Source organism: Lasioglossum baleicum, chromosome 10 (assembly GCF_051020765.1).
Source record: "Lasioglossum baleicum chromosome 10, iyLasBale1, whole genome shotgun sequence".
Taxonomy (NCBI): Eukaryota; Metazoa; Arthropoda; class Insecta; order Hymenoptera; family Halictidae; genus Lasioglossum; species Lasioglossum baleicum.
Genome location: NC_134938.1, coordinates 336,462 through 358,600, shown reverse-complemented (window position 1 = coordinate 358,600; position 22,139 = coordinate 336,462). Strand labels below are relative to the sequence as shown.

Genomic DNA, 22,139 nt, shown 5'->3' with positions numbered 1-22,139 from the left:
CATGACTTCTCGCTGCGAAAAATACGTAGCAACTTTCCAAGTCCCACCAACTCGGTATCGCTTGTTTCTCGTGCGCTTGGATGCTCACGTTCGCTCGAAATTTGCAATTAGTGAAAACTGAAATAAATCTTCTCCGTAAAAACGATTAGAAGCCGTTGGGGACAGCTAGCAAGCTGATTGGACCCAGGCTCGCGAAACGAGAATGGAATTTCAAAGACTTTCGACGCGGTTCCGTTCTCGCACAGACAATAAGAAACCGAACAAAAAGAGCTTGTCAATTATATTCCCCGATCGAGGCCGTCGGCACAGACGCCATTATTTGTTTAAAACTAGCGGGGGTTCCGGTCCGGATCGATATCTCGTACAATATCTGAGACTCGCATTGTGCTCGGATTTCTCTGAATTTCGGCGACTCTGCATTTATCCGTGCAACGCAGACCACGTGGTTCGCTGCACGCGTTTCATAATGGCGTCGTCCCCCGGCTCTCCCAATTAGAAGTTAATGCCGCAATAATGAATTCGGAGGCAAACAGGGTAACTGTACCGATTACTGCGGTATCATGCTTCGTTCGCACTTTATTTTACTATTGTGCCTAATTTAGTTTGTAATTTTGTCTGGAACACGGATCGCGAAAACATGTTCGTTATTGTTGAATTCATGAAAATCGACCTTGTTATTGAGGATACAGACTGTCTTAAACGATCTCTCATTGGTAAAAAAGATACCGCAATAAAACGTACACCCGCAGTTATAGGTACATTTGTCCTATGTCAGTTTTTCCATGTTCCCACGAAAAACTGATAGCAATCTCCAAACCTGTGCTCAGTGACGGGTTTAACGACAATCATAGGGCCCCGAATTTCGCAGAGTATATTTTTTTTACAAAATTTTTCATTACTTTTCTTTTTTTTTGTTAATAACTTTTCTTGTGTTCGAGTTTTCTTACAACTTCTATTTCTAACTTGAGTCTGAGTGCCCCAAAATTTTTACCGCTTGGGGCCTCCACTTGACTTGAGCCGCCACTGGGCCCCGGGATACCATAGGGCCCAAAATTTCGCAGCATTCATTTGTTTTCACAACAAACTTCAATTTATCTAGAAAAATTAAGTTTATGAGAGTTTTCTTGCAACTTCTATTTCTAACTTGAATTTGAGGGCCCCAAAATTTTTACCGCTTGGGGCCTCCACTTAACTTAAGCCGCCACTGCCTGAGCTACAGAATAATAATTAGACTGCGGACCTTTATGCAAAATAAAAATTGTCTGCATCCAATACAAAAAATAGACATCTTCAATTTTTAAAACTTTTGAACAATTTTGAATTTCATCTACTCTCAATTTTCCTATAAATGCGTAAACAATAATAATAGTTATTACTAGACTGCGGATCTGTATGCAAAATAAAAAATGTTTGCGTCGTTTGCAAAGTACAGGTGCCAAATAGAAAATATTTTCATCTTTTAATTATCTTATCAAGCTGAAACGAATACATTGATGACCACTGCTTTAAATCGTGCGCAGCCATTTTTCTCATAAATGCATAAAATCCGCAATCTAGTTATTAAGTTCCTCTAATTTGTCGAGATTTAGCGCGATGCTAGTGTCAGGTGTCAGATGTCAGATGTCTGTCCCGTAAAGGTGGCTGTCCCGTAAACTGAACAATTTCATTTCGAACGAGTCATTTTGCAAAGCAATCGCCCAAGCTCATCTCCTTTTATCGAAATTGATCGTCGATCTCAAACGCTTGCGAACCCTTTTAACCCTCGCTCTCCTAATTGGCAGTGAAACCACGAAGAGCATTCTCGGGATCGTCATAATCGCGGAAGAGATTGCAATTTTTCAGTATAGAAATTCTTGCGGGGATGCGCGTAGGAATCTGACATGATTATGCGAACATAAGAAAGTTCGAGCGGCTCTACTCGCGGATATCGATGGTGCACTTTAACCTTTCGGCCACCGTAAACCCAGCGTACCGATGCACCTTCACTCGCGCATACTTGGCCCTCGATTCACGGATTGTACATGTGTGGGCAACCAAAGGAGCTATACACTATACATGTTATTCCAAAGTAGTAAAGAAAATGTCCTGCGGTACGTGCATGCACCGATATACGCAAGTGTTCGAACACCCTTCAAAATTTTTTTTTAAATTCCGGCTAAACTTCACCTTGAGGACCTAGAAATTTTTAACTGCTTTTCAGATAATCCTGTAGATTCTGACGAGGAAATTCCGAAAATCCAAGTTTTAATGTTAGGAATTCATTGGTTCAACAGTTATGCGTGTTTAAAGTTCAACGTTTTTGACCGGTAAGAGCACCAACATGTCGGTATGCACACAGCGCTGCGCTCGAACACTTTCGCGTACCAGTGTACATGCATGAATACATGTGTATTATATGATTGCATAAGTTCGTGCCCGATTTTCATAGGTGCCATGCCATCATCTTTTCTAATTGTAGAAAAGAAAGGTGACTATACAATTGATTAATGAAGCTGTGATGAATTCTTTAAAATTTAACCATTGAATCTTATTTTCAAATCGGGCACGAACATATGCAATTATCTGATAGATACACTTCAGCTTACTTGAAGCGTTCGACGTTCCGGATCGCGGCAAAGAGCCCTGACGAAATGTGGATCCAAATAGTCCGTCATAGTAGCCTATCTACGCGTAGACTACTCTTCGATCCTTTTATCAGCGAGATCCCTTGTCCCGATAAAGGATTTCTTTCTGGACATCGCAAATGGTCACGACTTCCGACTATCTGGCCCTCTTAGAGGCCTTCCTCAGTGGTCTCCTTTCGGTCATTTAAGCTCGAGCCGTCGATCGTCTTGTCACCGAGCCATCGATCTTCGCGGAACGTTTCATTTTCGCCGCGCAACAGTCTCTCTTCTCGAGTTTATCGTCGATCAAAGAATCCGAGTACGATCGACAGAGACATTTCTGTTCGGGCGTCGACCAACGTGCGACATTTCGTCAGGGTCTCGTATCTTCCTGTTCTGGTGGTTGCACGCTCTTCTGCTTCACCGGGTGCACCGCCGCGGACAGGTCTGTAACAGACAGAGAAAAATAAAATAGGGTACGTCCAAAGAATAATTTATGCTAGTGCTACAGTAAATCCTCTATAAACGCAAAAGTCTCGAGGAGGTTCGTTTGCAAAGTTCGTAGACAGACACTACCTTTTTGAGCTTGTGTAAAGAGAGTAGGGGAAAGTCGTGCAGTACCGACCAGAATACTGTACCGACCAAAATTAATTTATGACCTTCCAGGTCAAATGGCTACACTTCCTTTAAGAAAACAAATGAATATAACTATTGTGGATAATATGTTTCGTTGCTACATTGTTCATTCGATTTTTTTCGCAGTTCTGACACATTTAGCGTGAGGGTTGATATTTCGAGTGTTAAGAGTTATTTTCTAGATCTGATAATTTGTTTCTCAGGTGAGTAAACGACTTTGTTGAATTATGTATATTATATCTAGTCTATTAAGTATAATTAACGGGCCCTGTTTTGGAATTTTCTTTGTATATTATGTATACCATAACCTAAAATGTTTCCCCATGTTTGTCATCCAACTGTCGTGCAGTATGTACCGACCAATCAACCGTCGACCAGTATAAGCCAAACTTTTCTTATCTGTAAGTTCAATCTGTTAGCATTTGAAATGAAGTTAGAAGAGATGTTTATTCAATCTTTCTTCTACCTTTTCCGACAGAAAAATGTCCGAAATTCCAAAGCAGAAAAAACCATCATCACCGCTCGCTTTAAATATTAACGATAATTTTTCATTAATTTCTTTACCTGATGTAACTTCAAATTTCATGGAAATAGTGAAATCAATCCCTCCTAGAAACGACACATTAGAGTTGCAAACAAAAAAGAGAAGACAACGGACGCAACAATCCGAAATCTTAACTTCGACCGTTTTTATAAACGAAGTTCAGGAGAAAAGAACCTGGCTGAAGAAAAAAAGATAAATGCGGAGAAAAGAAAAGCTGCAAGAAACGAAAAAGCCAAGGAAGCAGAAAAAAGAAAAGCTGTAACTCAATTAAGGAAAGGAAATAAGGAAAGATGTAAAAACTAAACAAAAAAATGACATAGTATATTAAAAATATATAATTATTTTATTATTTGTATAAAAACAAAATTTGAATAAAAATGCGTATTCTAACATCTAAATGTCTCTTTTTAAAATTATTAATGATTTAGACTGAAAAATCTACTAAATACGTAATGGTCGGTACTGGACGACAATTCTTTGTTTCCTTCAAATTCTAATATCTCTATTCTTACAAATAATGAATACTAATTATTAAATTGCACAAAATTAATTTCTGGCCTTTTATTAAGTTCCCTTTGTGTTACAAATTCCTTTTTTTAATTTCAATTTTTATCGATTCTAGTCCACCTAATAACAAGAAAACTTAAGAGCGGTCGGTACTGCACGACTCTCCCCTACTACAGTGGAGGGGATATTTTTTTGCGTTTATACAAGGTTTACTGTATATGTATTACTTTGTAATCTTATTCTATGTGTATGTACAAGGACCTTGTACTGTTTGGAAATAATATAAATGCGCCAATAGTTGTTTGCTCTACACTATGTTCGGACCAACGCGCAATGCGCAACGAGCGACAAATACCGGAGCAACGCGCGGCGCACGTCCTCGACTTGCCTTCTCCCAAGTCCCGCGGCAGTTAGGTATACGCTGTTATTCGCGTGACGTTACACGCCCAAGGTCGGCGAATGAACCAAGAAATCGACGGTTCTTCTTTCAGCATTTGTTTTCATCTGGTTCCAAGCGCTACCCCTCTGTTCCTGTTTCGAATCGGCCTCCGCTCGAATCGGATCGGATCGGATCGGATCGGATCGGATTGCGAAAGGTCGACGAGCCTATTTCCAGTTCACGCTCGCTATCATTTCCCTGCATCTATCCGCAGGTGTAGCACGCCTTAATAAGCGACTTCCGTCGCGCTTATAATTCATCCTGCGTATTTCGCGATTCATTCATGATTTGTAACGGTACTTTCTTTTTCCTTTGCACCGCGGGTCGTGCTTCACCTCCGGGACATCCAGCATTCCCTTCTTCAGGAGGTAGTTCAGGCATTCGAAACTTTTCAGAATTTTGATATCCGCTAGGGACGGGTGGGTGAGAGTCTTACAAGTGGCGGATGAGCAGATTAAACCACTTACAGGAGAAAAATTCACGAATATAAGAATCGCAATGGGTGTAGAATGATTTATACAGGGTGTCCAAAACCACCCGTCCAGGGGTGTTAACTTCTCAGATCAGCATATTCGGTAAAAATGTTTGGAATAAAAGTTGCAGGGATTAATGGAGGACATATGTCCATGACTTTGTATTTGACCTACGGATCCATTTTCAAGGTTATTTGGAGGTCAGTACGTATTTTTTTTTTAAATGGGAACCCCTACTTTCGACTGCGTATTCTGAAAGAACTCGAAATTTCACGTTCAGATATCGCTGCTCCGGAAGTATAATGACACAAAACTGCAAAAATTGAAATTTTACAGGACAAGCAAAAGAAAAATAATTCCAATTATTAATGCAAATAAGCATGCTGGTTATAACGACGGATCTTCCCTCCCGTGTCGAATTTTGTAAGTGTACAATTATGTCGATTTACAAACATCTAGTAAATGCCCGCCAACACAATAAAGTCAATTTCACAAAATTTTACAGTTGCGTCATTATATTTCCGGAGCAGTGATATGTACTTATGTCCTAGATTAAAATGACTGTGCTAGAGGCCATTCAGAGGTCAAATCACTGTTTGGTAGTAAATAAAAGATGACATTAAATACTGGCATCAAGATTGAACAAGGCTTCTGATTGATAAACTTGTCTCCGACGTTAAGCTTGTACTCCATTTCCAAGATCACTGAGAGGTCGATTTGCGTTATACTCGGCCTTTATGCTTGACCTCAAGTTGCGATGAAATACTGGAAATTGGAGAACAAGCTTAACGTCAATCTTTTATTTACCACCAAACAGTGATTTGACCTCTGAATGACCTCTAGTAGTCATTTTAATCTAGGACATAAGAAGTACATATCTGGACGTGAAATTTCGAGCTCTTTCAGAATCCGTAGTCAAAAGTAGGGATTCCCACCTAAAAAACACGTACTGCGACATATGTCCTCCCATCTAAAAAATACAAGGTCATGGACATATGTCCTCCATTAATCCCTGCAACTTTTATTCCAAACATTTTTACCGAATATGCCTATCTGAGAAGTTAACACCCCTGGACGGGTGGTTTTGGACACCCTGTATAATTTATATGACACTTTTCACGATTTTTCAATTGCAAGACAAAAAAATATATTAAATAAGTCTGTCAAAAAATTTCTTTTTATTATTATCGTCAAGGGCACTTTCATCTTTTTAAATGGCACTTCAAGGTCACTCGAAGGTGCTGTGGGAGGAGGTGGGGGAAAAAGGCATGTTGAGCAGCAGGTCCTAGCTGAACCCAACTGGAACTCTCGATAACCGGGAAAAATCGACAAGATCTGAAAATAATTTTCATTGTCTTAACCCAGGCTGAAAACGCGATGAAAGAAAGACACAAATGTCGGGAAGGGAGCGCAAATGTCGCGAAGGGAGCACAAGTAGCCAACTCCGGAGAGGAACGGGCTACAACGACCTTGCAGATCGTTTCTGTTTGGACTCCTACTGCTCGTTTTGTTCATCCTCTGCTTCTTCATCTTCCCGTAGTCCCGCGCCGCTCTTTCTTTCTTCCTTTCCAAAAGAAACTTGCTGAGACGGCGCGATGCAGCACGATGCAGCACGAAGCAGCGTAACTCGACGACGCTCGGTTCCCGACTCGTTCACAACTCGCCCGTGTCCGTGGCCGTATATGCACCGCAACTCGCGTGAAACGGAATGTCAACGAAGAAAACGCGACCGTACACACCGTAAGAAACGGTCAAGGGTTCCACTCTACTCGATTCTGGTTGTTCGCTGACGCCGCGACTCGTGTAACTAGTTCAGCAAAATCGACCTTTTCCCCTGCTTTGCAAAAATCGATATAAACCTCGATTTGGAATGCTGGTTAAAAGTATCACTTACGTGCTTTTCTATTAATGAAATCTACGTCAGAGGATGAACCGTCGTATCTGCGCATACAGGGTGTCCCAAAAATGTTGCACTTGAGAGGGGCGACTTCTCAAGATCATTTCAAGTAAATCTTTCCTCTGCGAAAATATTTTCCGCGACTTTGTTAAGGAGTTCGGGAAAAAACAGTTCCTTCAAATTACCTCAGGAATCACCCCGGCTACTCTTGTGCTCATTGGACGACGCGCGACGTACACGCCAACATGGCGGCGCCCTACCCATCAATAACGCTGAAAATCGCTGAACTTTAAGCACTTAAATCTTGGATTTTGGAATTTCCTCGTTAAGATCTATGATTATCCAAAGAACAGTTAAAAATTTCTGGGTCCCTAAACTGAAGTTCAAGCACCAGTTCACGGAAGTACAACATTTCTGGGACACCCTGTACAATCACGATTGGGAAAAAATCATACAACAATGTAATATTATATATGCATATATTATAATAAATATAAATATACAATTGACGTAAGTTGTTTTACATCACAGCTTGTGGAGCTCGATGGGTAGACCGCTGTGTTATCGAACCTAATTTCATTCAGAAAATTGACAACACAGACTCGCGCCAGACGACCCGGAATTTATATGAGCACGCCGATAACACTTGACATCGGCTAGCACGATGAAGCGAAGTATTTTATTTGACTCGTTCCGGCAACAATTCTTTCCCGTTCCCTCGTGAATCATCGATGAGCACGGCGACGCGCTGTAATTAACGCCGAGAGTGTATCATTTGCATAAATTATATCGAGTCGACGTGTTTATTAATCTCTTTATTATCGAAAGCGGTCCGCGTTGATTAATATTAATGCGCCGAACAAATCGATATTGGATTTACGTCAACGAAACCTGGCGCGTGCATGAAAATCCGCTTGTTCGCCGTTTCAACGAACCCTGAGATGCCCGCTTTCTTTCCGTTTGACGCGCCATTTTCTTTTTATCCGTGAAGATCTGTACTTGGTAGGGCTACAGACTTCAATTGGACCTTTCAGATACTCGGGTAGTGAGCAGAGTCGCCAGAAAGTGACCAAACCAGCACTCGAGGGGAATACGCGGTACCCCCTCTCTGATGACCAGAGTAGAGTAATATGTGACACGTTGCGCGTGCGCGGCGCAACTATTCCTCTACTCTGGTCATCATAGAGGGGGTACATCATCTCACCGTGACTCCCCTCATCTGGCGGCACTGGTAGTGAGGGTGTTATACCCGAGTATACAATCGGGTACCCGGATAGCCGTAATGAACCGGAGAATACAATTGGGTACCCGGGTAGCCATGGTGTACCGGTGAATACAATCGGGTAACCGAGTATCCGGACAATTTTTGTTTGCCCGGATGTCTCACGAGTAGCTCGGGTAGCCGCGTATCTCACGAGTATCCCGGGTAGCCGAATATCTCACGAGTAGCCCGGGTAGCCGAGTATCTCACGAGTAGCCCGGATACCCGGGCAATTTTTCTGTACTCGAGTATCTCCTTACCCAGACCTCTAGTACCTAGGATTAGCTGTTAGACTGGGCTCCAGAAAGTGATATATTATGGTCATAAACGTCGCGCGCATTGTCGCGCATAATAGAGAATTCGGATAACGGGAGCTAATCAATGATTAGCCTACTTGGATCTTGTGAAAGCGTCGCGTCGCTTCGTAGTTGTGGAAGCAACGAACGCGTTAGAGCGGTCTGCATAATGGCGTATCACTACCCTCTTTATTGGATTTCGTAATGATTGGCGGTGGGAGACGCGACAGTTCGTGTTTGTCAGCAGTTTGTCGCCGCATCTATGTTCTACGCTCTACGCTCCACGCTCTGGACTATGCCCGACACCGTGGGGAGTCGAGCAAACGGTCTAGATTGAATCGGGAGATGCTATCAACGCTATTGCGGACAGTGTTTGGTGTCACAAAGAATCGTTTGTGTGCAACTACACGCCGCAACACGTTGCGCGTCCCTCATTTCGTGCATCGTCGCAATCTGTGCTGCGTTGCATGCCATCCCCCCAACCAGGAGTTGCCAGATGAGAGGAGGGAATACGAATTCAGGAGAAAAAGCCTCTCTCAGCCAGTACTCTGTACCGGGTTAGTCAGGCGACATTGTGACAAAGAAGAAACGCGTCACGTGACTGGGCCGTGGCGGAAGCGTGGGGGAATAGCGTTGTAGAAGGGGAAGGTGGGGTAGGAACACAAATCCTAATCTGGTGACTGTGTCCCAACCGATATCCTCGTGTAACGCAACGAAAACGTGATACCGCGATGCCTGAGCCTTACCCTCCTCCTTGGAAATTGGTTTGGAGCAACCTTAACGGAACGTCGCCATATTTTCCTTCCGAAAAATATTCGATATCTGCCGCACGTGCAAGCAAGCATCGGTCCATGTATCTCTTCCTGATTTGCGGCATCTTCGCACCGCGTTCCTCGCGTTCCCCACGTTTCCAGCGCGCTTACGAAAGCGTCCCGTTACGTAGATTATCCTAGATTTCTATTGTGGGACGGTCGGTCTGCTCTCTGAGCGATGATCGCCCCCGTCGTGCGTCGCGATCTAACGCGCGGTTATCGAACGTCGTCTTTGATAGCTCGTCTAGTCAAGGCTCGACCTCTGAAGAGATCCTTGGCCTACTACCGGGTATCTGCATCGCTGTCAACATAACAACGCGCAACGCGTACCGACGCTACCGTTACCATTACCATTACCATTAACGCTAGCTACTAACGTATACACCAGCTTACGATTAGAAACGCAACGAGCAACCTACGCCACCATAATACACATACGCACATCCTCATTAACGGGGCGGTGTGGCCTGGCGTGGCGAGGTTCGTCCCTGCCAGCTATCTACGCGCCTCACGGTTTTTTCTATAACATTTTATTAATTCGACTTTGCACGCCCTCGTTCCGTCTAAACTGTCTAGACGATTATGGCACGAGCCAACACCGCTGGCTGCAAGTACATGACGATCGCGTATAGAATTTTTGAATTTGGAACGAAGCTTTCTCAGGGATCCTGATTGGATTCTCGGCTGCACTGTACCTTGGGTAACCAGAAATTTTTGCGAGAAAATGTTGCAAAGTCTCAATCATAGGCGATCAGTGGTTCAAAAGTTGTGAGTGTGTTCAAAGTTAAGTGATCTTCAGCGTTTCTCACAGTTGCGGACCTACGTTACCGACATCACCGCGTGCTTGTGCTGCCATCTATTACCTGTTAAAAGCACAGAAAATCGCTCGAGTTTAAACACTCATAACTTTTGAACCACTGATCTCCTAGGATTGAAACTTGGTTTTTGGTATTTTCTCGCCAAAATCTACACAACTACATAGGGAAAAGACAAAAATTTCTGGTTATCCAAGGCACAGTTCAACCGGGTTCTCCGTTTACTTAATTCGTTGAATTTGCTCGGTACCGCGGATTTCCTAGTGAAGCCAAAAATTTAGCTAGGAATACGACACTGTGCGGCCCTGCCGGCGACTTTACACTGTAGAGTCTAGAGCGTGGAGTGTAGAGAAAGTGCCGCACTCCACGCGAACGAAGTACCTGTCGCGTGTGCCCTTCCGGTTGGAGGACTCAGTGCAGCTCGAGGAGCAATGAGAGAAGGGGTGAAAAGGGGTGAAAAGGGGTGAAAAGGGGTGAAAAGGGGTGAAAAGGGGTGAACGGGCGAAGGGGAGCAAAGAGGGTAGCCGCTAGAGATCAGAGGGTCGCCAAGTCGCCACCCTTTAGTCACCCTTTGCGCTAGCTCTCGAGGCGCTTTCCCTGCTTCCGATCCTTGGGATTCACCAGTCCAAAAGTCACGCAGAGCCCCAGGTTACGTTCGTTTCGCAGAGTATTAAAAACTGCGGACGATAGAACCGTCTTTAAGAAACCGTGTCACTCGATTTCCCTCTGCAAATATTGAGAATAGCGAGGGGCAGCGTCGTTTCTTCGCGTCGGGTCGTTTCGGGCCGTTTGGCCCGAGACCCGAGACCTTGCGGCCGAAAAACAGAAAGGTGGACACGAAACGCTAATTATTTTTACAATATTTAAATCTTCAAAAATTCCAATTAAATTCCGAAGTAGTGACGCTGCAAACCTATACAGGGTGTCCCAAAAATGTAGTACTTCCTTGAAACGGGTGATTCCTGAGGTCATCATTGCCTTTGCAAAAATGTTCTGCGTGGCTTTTTTAAGAAGTTATTAACCAGAAATATGGACCAATCAAAGCTACAGGAGATATGTCCGCAATAGTCGCGCTCTGATTGGTCCGTGTTTTCCGTTAATAACTCCTTAACGAAGCCTCGGAGAACATTTTTGCAAAGGAAAAAGTTCCTACCGATGACCTCAGGATATTTTTGGGACACCTTGTGCAGGTACTCCATGTTTCGGTCCGATAGTAACGAAACGATTGAGCAATGTGGTGGTTCAATAGGGAAAAAACGTCGGGTGACTGCCCCGGTGGAGAGCAAGCTGCACCGAATAAGCTACGCGTTGCCGAGTCGCATTGTCTATTGTTGGCGAGGTTTCCGAGAGCTATTAAGATCCACGGAATCGCACAGGATTCACAGAGCAATGTATGGCAGCGGGTTCGCGACGTCTGCGAATTTTCCCAACCGGGTGTCGATTATTGCGTTTTCCAGGCGCGAGACCCGCTTTTCCTCGGTTCGCACACTCGCGAACGCGAATAAAAGGCCCACCGCCGCGACGCGACGCGCAACCGAGTTCGCAGACAAATCTAATTATAACGCGGCTAACCATTTTTGCTGGATCCATTTATCCCGTTGGTGATCCTTGACGCGGTCGACGATCCGATGCAATTATCGCGATAACGCGACGAATGAAACGGAAATCGTGCTCGCGCGAATTGGGTTATGAGCACGCTGCTCTTTGGCTTCGGCTTTGGCTTTGGTTATGGCACTTTGGCTTTACACTTGGCAACTTCGGCTTTGGCGCTTTGGCATTGGACTTAGCGCTTTCACATTGGATTTGGCGCTTTGGCTTTGGCGCTCTGGTACTTTGGTTTTGGTTTTGGCTATGTCGCTATTTCTGTGAATCCTCGAAGAAAACGCAGGAAAATCGAGTTGGAAACGGGTCTGGAACTAGAAAACGGTCGAACTACTCTCCCCCGGTCGGTGTACCTAACCGCGATGCGTGGGATAATTCTCATCGTGTTATTATCGTCCTCCACCGCACGGTGCACGTATGCATTCCACGCACAGACGCATAGACCTCCAGCCCGCTGAATGTTTGAAGCTGAAGCACGCTCGCATATAGGGTAACCCGCTTTCATTTCTTTCGTTTCGTCTCTGTCTCTGTCATAATGTCACGTGACTAATCCCAGTACTGGCAGAGAGGGGGTAATTGTATTCCCCTCGATTCGAGTCAACTCTCCTGAAGCCCATTCCCAAGAAGCATCACTCGGTACCTATATGAACGTACCCTAAATGTCTATCAACTCCCAACAAAGTCGTATCAACTACGATCAACTTTAAGAGAAGCTCTTGCAAAGCAAAAAATTTATTAACATAAACTAATCGTAATTAGAAAGCGCGTTTCAATTTTCAATATTAACCGTTCCCTACGCGAACCCTAACTGCTCGAGTTCATTTCTATCTAAATATACCAACTCGGGAACAAGTTATTCTACACTCTACACGATGTCGTTCCTGTTCGACGTTTTCCCTGTATAATTCACGGAACCGCCTCCCATGACTTTCGCGTTAATACCACGGCTTACTTTTATTTTATGTCGAGCGACTTTACAACAACGCTGGTACCCGCTTCCGTCGCGTACTCTTCTTTTGCCTCTACTCCTTCTTCTTCTACTTTTAGCCGCGCAACTGGTTCGTGATGCGTAAGCAGCGAGTATCGTGCTAGCAATTTTGAGGTAATGGCGCTCCCCGCTGTACTTCCGCTCCGCACTTCACAATCAGTTTCGCTCGTAACGACCAACTTACCAATTTTCCCCCGTCCAGTTAGGTACAATATTTGCGCAACGCTACGTAACTTCGGTCAGCGAAGACGCATACCCTAACGAACGTGTTCAGTAGGGTGGCACTTATTTACTCTTGTTTCTTCCTTTTTTTCAAAATTTCTTTTACCGCACACCCCAGGATTGTTCCAATTAATTAACAAAAAGTCTGTGCAGAGTTTGAGCTCGATCGGATACCGGGAATACGTACCCCCAGCCCCTGAAATATTAAAATAATCAATTAAATGCTCAGAACATCTTCTAAACTATTGATCTCTTTGAAAAATATGTTAGACGAAACCTGTAGATGTGGACAGGCTGCGTCTTTTATGTCCTATAACTTTTTTTTGTGAAACAAACGGTTTCCGAAGAAATTGATGTTTGAAAACCGAAGAGTATTTCCATTATCTTTTATCAGTAAACATTAGCGAAAAATGTGTATTTTCTTTCTTGAACAGTCGAAAACAAGAGCCGCCCTAACGAACATGTTCAGAGTTCAACGGTGTGTCATTCGATACACACGCAGACCATACAGTCTCGTTCAGATTTGCTATTTCATTATTGGCAGTGATTCGTAAACGAATACAATAAACATTATTTTTTTTACGTCCTTAGATCATCGCACAAGAATCCGATAGGAACGTTCCGGTCTGGTAGATCCAGATGAATGTTCAAACAGTGTTCGTTACGTACGCAAACGAAAGAAGCAACCGTAAAAATAGGGCGACCTCTTTGTGGGTACCTACACACTTCGCTCGGCTCTCGGCGCTCGGCACCGAGAGTCGAGGTAAAAAAGTCGCTTCCGTTTGACCATCTGCCGATTTCAGGAGGGAAACGCTCCCCACTCGCGTACGAGAGGTCGCATAATTCATTTTACTCCGTGCAAAAGACCAGCATTGGGAATTTCTGCAATCTCGCCGGGATTCCGCGCGTTCACGATTCTCTCCGGTGTATTGGCTATATGTACTATCCGGCGTATTGGTTATTCATTCTCTTTTATGTATTGGTTATTCATTTTCTTTGGTGTATAGGTTATTCTCTCCGGTGTATTAGTTATTCATTCTCTTCGGTGTATTGGTTAGCCTTTCCAGTGTATAAGTTATTCATTCTCTTCGGTGTATTGGTTAGCCTTTCCAGTGTATTGGTTATTCATTCTCTTCGGTGTATGGGTAATTCATTTTCTTCGGTCTGTTGGTTACTCATTGTCTTTGGTGTATAGGTTATTCTCTCCGGTGTATAAGTTATTCATTCTCTTCGGCGTATTGGTTATTCTTTCCAATGTATTGATTATTCATTCTCTCCGGTGTATTAGTTATTCTGACTGGTGTATTGGTTATTCATTCGCTCCGGTGTATTGCTTCCTACGGCTTGCGATTGAACGACGCGACGTTATAGCTGAACGAAACGCATCGTCGAAAAAGTTACGTTCCTCGAAACCAACGAATTAAAAATACTTTTCCAGATAATGAGAATGAAAGTTCGATTAGGATGAAGAAAAAACGATTCGATACGACGACACGGGCAAAAAGCATTATGCGCAAGGAGAATTACATAGAAAATCGAGACCAACCACGCGAACCAACATCGTTGGAGAGAACTAGTTTAGCGATCATCATTTACGCGAGGCATCGCTTGCTGCAAGCATAATCGGCGATCTTCTCCTCGTCTTTTTGTAGTTTATAAGTCTTTCGACTAGCAAGCGTGTAATCTGACGACTCGCGCAGGAAACTCGCGACCAGCACGACGGCGACGCGATGCGGCGCAGGTAGTTCGAATAAATTATAGCTTGATCATCGCGCGAACCCATGCGAACGAACAGCTCATCGTCCGCGTCTTTTCCTCCATCGGGACAAGTGGACTAGGGGGGAATTTTAAAGACAAAAGCGTCATCGTTTGCACGAATTCTCGGAAACGTAGACAGAGGCGGTGTCGTCAGACCAGGACATGTGTCCCTTCCCCTACATCCCCTTCCCCGGTCACGTGACGCGTTCCGTCCGGTACTTGCAGAGAGGGAGTAGAAGAAGAAGAGGGAGACTATTTCCCCTCAATTTGTGCTCCCTCCCCACTTCTGGCAACACTAGATGGAGGGGACGACACGAATCCTATAATTGTCGGTACGTGGTGGTCGATTCCAGCTATGATAAGTTGCAAAATACAACTTCTAGTATTTTCTCTGCAGTTCCGACAACTTGCAATTTTCTTCAAAAACTTTCGTCACGTTGTGTAGCAAACCAGTTGCCCCAACTTCGCAAAAAAGTTCAAATTAAACGGTCCAATATTAAAAAGAGTTATCGTCTTTTGAAGAGTGTCCGAATGTTAGTGGGACTCACAAGGGAAAGACCCTAAGTGTCCGACTTCGATTTTGATAATCTTTTGTGAGACGATGGTACATATATGGATCGCTACTGTAGTCTGCGAAATATTAGGTGTAGTTACTCAATAGTTTTAAAGATATAAACAATTGAACTTTCACGCAGCTCAAATCATGGTACATCAACAAGGTATGAAAGTTTAATTGTTTATATCTTTAAAACTATTGAGTAACTACACCTAATATTTTGCAGACATTATTAGGGAACCATATACCATCGTCTCACAAGAAATTATCAAAATCGAAGTCGGACACTTGAGGTCCTTCCCTTGTCAGTGTATATCTGTGGTGGTTCTGTTTTGGAAGTTTCTCAATCCATTGAACCCGATTATTTTCAACTATACCGAGTGATAAATTTAGAAAAATTCCAGGTCACACACACACACACACACACACAAACTGACTCGCGTATAATTATACTTTATTTTAGTTGAAGGAATTTTTGAATAACAACTAAACTTTACCGTACGAATACGGTAATAATTTATCTGTACGTTACTATTATATACACTTGCGTATGGAATAATGGATTTTCCTAATTTCGATGTAAACTTAGCCGAAGGGTGATCGGTTGCTCGAACAAGGCGCAAAACTTAATACGCCGTACAATAGCCCCTAGCCCCGGCCATTGCCTTTGTAAATCGATCGCATTACCCTCTACAATCAACCTAATACTCCATTAAAGATTGCTCGGATAGGTGGAAAGAGTGCGGAAATTCGTCGTCCTAAGTAAACGGAAAGCTGATGTCGAGAAGGATGGTCTGGGTTAGGTGTATGGGTTACGCCGCCTCTTTACGAGGTAGCAAAGGGACCACACCAGCCCTATTGCTGTCTTGCAGCAAGGCCTTCGGCTGCCCGGAGGCCTAAGCTAAATAAAAATAATAGTAATAAATATAGGTGTAGTCAACCAAAATGTATAAATTATTTCAAACCTCTTGTATTTAATATATTTGCATGAATTCTCATTTGAAGACTATAAATTAATATATTGGGTTGGCAAGAAAGTAATTTAACAAACGATGAACTTTAATCAATAAAATATTTTCTTATTTATTCTTTTTGGCAAAAGATCATCGAACAGAAGGGAAAATATCTTATTCATTAAAGTTCATTGCTTGAATAAAAAAATTGGGCTCTATTACACCTTAAAAGACCGAAATTACTTTCTTTCTTTCTTTCTTGAAATTTAGTAATACAGTGAAAAGCCTCGGGGAGGTCCGTTTCCATTTCCGTAGATGGACACTACTTTTTTGAGCTTCAAAAGCCGAGCCGAACGTAGAGAAGGACAGCGCGTGCAACTCTCCGCGTTTCTTTCTTTCCCATACGCTGTCCCTCCTTGCGCCCGAAACTTTCATCGTCAATTAGACCACTAAATACAGTTAAGATTATATCGTGTTTGGTCTTATTTTAATCAGAAAAATGCTACAAATATATTGGCGAAAGTTTCATAAAAAAAATAAGTAATAATAAAAAGATTTTACATTGGTATTATGTATTGGATTGTAACATAAGTTCGTGGAGGTTTTATTTTCGCTTTTGTTCTGAATCAATTCACCTACTTTTTTCAGAAATTGTATACATCATTCTGAAGTGCTTTTTCCGCTCTACAAGCGCGTTCCAATCGTTATCTTGAATAACGTAGTCTTGAGTAACATAACATAATCTAAAGTGGAATTTCCGGGCGGCAAAAATCACCATTTTCGACATCTATTGTTTTTCGCTTTTCATCAACGCCAGAACGCCACCGAAGCAGCTAGAAATATCTGCGCCGTGTATGGAGAGGGCGTCATGGGAGAATCTACTGCACAGAATGGTTTGCCAATTTCAAAAATGACAATTTGTGTGGGCGCACGGACCTTTGAACTGTGCCGACAACTAATGGTTCACACCGATATACCCGGAGCCAAGATCAGATTGCTACAGTGGAGGGGACATTTCTTTTGCGTTTATCGTGTACGGCCCTTTTGTGTTTACAGAGGATTTACTGTATTTTTAGAGGAACTTTAACAAGTTGTTGAAAGAAACGCATTAAACGTTATTCGAGTACCCGGTTGGCTACACAAGGGTTAAGTGTACTACGAGTACACTTGCAGTTTACTTGCATCTCCACCTACAGCTACAGTCGAGTGTAATACGGTCGAACAATCGATATTACCTTCGCATAATCGAAGAGCATGGCTAAAGCTTCGCAGACAAGTTTCACGTTTCAATTGAGACGACGCGACGCGGCACGGTGTGTTGGTTCGTGCTATACGCCGCGCGTCGCATCGGTTCGTACGCCGACGACGAATGCAACACCGTGACCATACGATACATGGCTTCTGCCAGGAAATAGCAAGAGCAGCGTTCCCTTTATTTTCCCCTTCCTGGCCAAGAAAGTGTACTCCACATGCAATATCGTATCTCCGACTTCTTTCACGGCGGTTCTCGCTTTCTTACTTTCGTGCGAGCTTCTGATCAACTGCTTCGCAGTAACGATAAAATCTATTCCGTCAAACAATTTATCCACGGAATTTCATTCTCTTTTAGCGAATGTTAACCCCTCGGCCGATTATTTAGCATTTCAATCCTAGATCTCAGTTCTTATTTGTTATTCTTTGGACATGAAATATTCCTCGGAGCGTCGGGATCCGCTTCGCGCAATCAGATTCTCAATTTTTTAACACTAGATTGCCTAAGGAAGTCATTTTGACTGCTTTTCAATTTCAATTAGAAAAACAATTATGTATATAATGACACAGCTTCTTAGAATTTTGTGACTTTTTGTACAACATATAAATGCGTTTATTAATAATTATAGTTATCTCCCCCCCACCTTCATTTCCTGTGTGTGTATGTGTGTGTGTGTGTGTGTTATACCTATATTGCCCAAAAGCAGTCATTTTGACTGCTTGGGAAATTTTAAATAATCAAATGACTCTTTATTATTGAATTGAGTAAATTCCTTATATGACCAGTTCGGCTCTGTATCGAAATAACAGTACATGATAAATTATCGATTTGGGCGTATATTTGATAAGTTGCAGTTGCTTAATAAGTATTACTAGTATGGTCGCGGACAAGTTACAGCGCGCGGCCGGGCAGCGGAGTGGAGATTCGGCGGCTCGGCGCTACATAATGAATAAATTTTTTTTTTTCCTAGTGAAGTAAATTTTGTTGTTGTTAATATTTATTAATAACTTATTATATAATTGTAAATAATATAAAAAATAATAAAAATTAATTTTTGAACAAATTTCTTTACACATTAGTAATTCTTTCACAATACAGTCATTTTGACTGCTTTTGGGCAATACAGGTATATACTAAGTTTCAGTCTTTCTAGTGTTAAGAACATTTCACCCGAGAAGAATAGTCCTAATTTTTTGAGAAAAATAGTCCCAATTTAAAGTTTTTGAGCCTGTGGGCCCGTGCTAGGGTTGAGTAAAATAAAAGAGAGACGGCGTCTACAAAGGAGTCGGTATCGTTTGTAAAGCAGAGCAGAGAAATTCCGATTCTTCCAAGCATGAGTATCAGAAACATTGAAAAATACATAAAGTGGAGAAACTCTAATTTATCATCGTTACACATCCTCGCATTTTCTACCAGGCTTGGTTGACTCCATCCTACGATGTTATCATGACAGTATCATCGCGTAGCAGCCTCTCATCTCTATCCGAGAAATAACAAACCGAGTCGCGTATGAAAAATTCAAGATTATAAGAGAAGGAGCTGTAACGAGCTTGTGCACACGTATCGAGTTCCGACAGCAGGAATTTCATTTCAAGAAATATATAAAAAAGACTTTTTAACAACCACGGTTATACTAAAATGCACTAAAAAGGAGAAAACAATTTTTTCAGGCATTAGTGACTATAAATAAAAGCGTGGAGCGCTAAACTATATTGACGTAAGCGTGGTTTTTAAAAATTTCTTTTTTATATATTTTTTTTGTAGTCACTAATCTCATGATTTTATTTAAAATTAAACTTTTTTATCTGTTATCTGTTCCGACACTAATTTTATAACAAGAAATTTTGAACTAATTGCTTAAAATTTTGGGGAAAAATATCATTAATCATTTACTTTAACGCAAGATATAGTAATACTGGTATGAAATAGTAAGATTAGAGAGAGAAACGCAAGATATGGAAATACGCGAGACAGAATGAGGGGATGATTCCGAGAGACGACGTCTCTTGATGGAGTCTGAAATTGTCCGAAATGGAACTGAATGAACGGAACACCACACTGACAATGAGCTCCTTCGGTGCGAAATGAGTCAGTGGAGTGGGATGAGTCAGAGTGGGAACGCGTAGCGGAGTAGGGAGCGCTGGCGCGCGGAGTGGGGATCGCTGAACGCGATGATGAACTACCGAGCGTCGCGCAGCGAGGTGTGACGGTTAATACTAAATTTCTTTTTCTCCTGAACGCAGTTCTTTTAAAAAATTTGTTTTTTAATATTGCATTGCCATGCAGTTCTGTGCTATGTTTAAAGTTACAAGTCTCTAGCTCATCAGGAAGTGGTTTAAAATTCGATTACAAAATTTAACGCATACAACAACAACAACAACATCAACGACAACTCGGCAAGCTAATATAAACGTGGTAAAAAATGTTCTTACCCATCAGTTTCACAGTGCACAAAATTCTAGCAGAGATTCTTAGTCCTTAAATCCTTAAATTCGAATAAACATCAGCAACCTACTTACAACACCCGTTTCAATGTAAATATGCACGTGTATAATTGACACTAACCAATTAAATATTACGCGCAACACATAACAAGAAAGTAAAAGCGTAGAGGACTTTTTTGCATCGCAGTTGATTAAAAATGCATAGTTTGTCGCTTTTCCAACGTTGACTTTCGCAAGCTTCGACGACGTGTCCCATTATGTCCAGCTTACTTTAAATTCCACCCAACGGATCGTGAAACTGCTTTCTCTCTACCCCCTCGTGCGATAACGGCATTATTCTTCGAAAACCACTCAATTCTGATTCTATTATTGGCTACTGTAACTTTTTCGCTGTTTTTTGCATTGTTATATTCTATATCTCTCTGAAGTACAGGGTCTTCCTTCCATTAAGAAGTGTTACTTTAAATTACAAGACGCAGTTTTTTTTTATAAACATAAATGTTTTACAATTTTTACAATACTACTAAACAATCTTCACAAGTAGAAAACAGCGCGAAATTGGAAACGACACCTCTTAATGGAAGACCCTTCAGTACACGGTATGTACTACATACTTGACAAATTAGATACATTTGGTATCACAGAGCCCTGCGGTTGAAGAGCAATGAACTTGCAACTGCGTTCCATGCGCAAACGAAATGACATTTTTCACCGAATTCTATCGGGTCACACGATATTAATATCGGAAAGAATCGATGTCGTTGAACCGATATATATGTATACAGGGTGATTTTTTTTTTTTTAAATGAAGTTGACCTTCACATGTCCTTTACGCGCCCACCTGTAAAAAAAATAAATACACTACATAATGTACCCCTTCAGACCATGCAACTTCTGTATACAAAACTTTTTCGTGCAACGCATACTTTGGAAGTTATTATAGGTGTGCAAGTTGCGTGGACCACCCTGTATATAGTATAATAAATTTGCAATTTATTTAGCTCCAAACTGTGAAATCTACATTTTTCGAGTGGTAACACGATATTAATACCAAAACCAATCGATATCGTAGAACCAAGAAGACGGACGAATGTCAGTTTCATTTATTCAGAGTCGATGCAGTGTGCACCGGTAAAATCCAATTTCGTAAATGCAACTGTAGCTGGAAGCCTCCTAAAAGTTAGCCCCCCCCCCCCCCCCCGCTTTTAGAATTAAATAATTTAGACAGTTGCGCTGAATTGTGCTACGTTTATGCTAGATTGTGCTCGAATATTAAAACCAAACAATAAAAAATGCGACAAAAACATAGAGAAAATCGATAGTTAGAATATCCCCCCACTCGTCAATGTTTGCAATTCTCTCTATTGTGCTGGAACGAACATCGGCATAAACGATCTTTGATTTTAGCTACCCGAAGAAGACACTCTTCGATCCGACCCACCGTGCATCCCATCGAAGTTCGGTCCGAAATACGTTGCCAAAAGTTCGACAAAATCCCGCCGCTTTCTATAAATAGCAAACAAACGGTAGACGTCGTGGAACAAGAAACAAGTTAGCCCTCTGCTCGCTGTACAATGGCCCGTGAACCTCCCCTAACGAATCGATAATGCGTCGGTTTCAATAGGAGCACGCGAGGTCGCCAAGAGTAGCACGCGAGCGAAACTCACCTGCTCTACGATCGAATTCCAGGTTCGCGCACCTGCCGCCGCGCCGCACCGCACCGTAGAAAACTTAATCGTCTTCGCTACGAGCTACGAGCTACGAGTTACGAACCACACCGGTAGTCTCAGGACGTTTACCTTACCAAATGGAATAAGAATGAATTGTCAGCAGCTCCAACTAAATACAGTGAAGCCTCGATCTAAGAAAAACCATGGGGACCGTGCTGTTTCTTAGATCCTGTGGTTCCAAAGTCGCATCGCGACTTGTATATCTTTAAACTATGAAATGTTGAGCTTGCCGCTCCCTAAAATTGTTCCATTTCACGCAACCGCCGTGGCCCGTCACGTGACGCGTTTCGTCTTAGCATGACGTCACCGCATGTGTCCGGTACTGGCAGAGAGAGGGTAACTCTTTCCCCT

At 42.4% G+C, this 22,139-nt stretch overlaps 1 protein-coding gene across 5 annotated transcripts in view; it reads right to left on the bottom strand.

Annotated features, from left to right (window-relative positions):
• LOC143212937 (rap guanine nucleotide exchange factor 2) overlaps positions 1 to 22,139 on the bottom strand; it is a 140,889-nt gene that overhangs the window by 104,830 nt on the left and 13,920 nt on the right. For all 5 annotated transcript variants that reach the window (XM_076432262.1, XM_076432263.1, XM_076432264.1 and 2 more), the window contains exon 2: positions 2,586 to 3,050. In XM_076432262.1, the coding sequence (XP_076288377.1) occupies positions 2,586 to 2,654 (69 nt within the window). In that variant the 5' untranslated portion in view covers positions 2,655 to 3,050. The remainder of the gene's footprint in view (positions 1 to 2,585; positions 3,051 to 22,139) is intronic.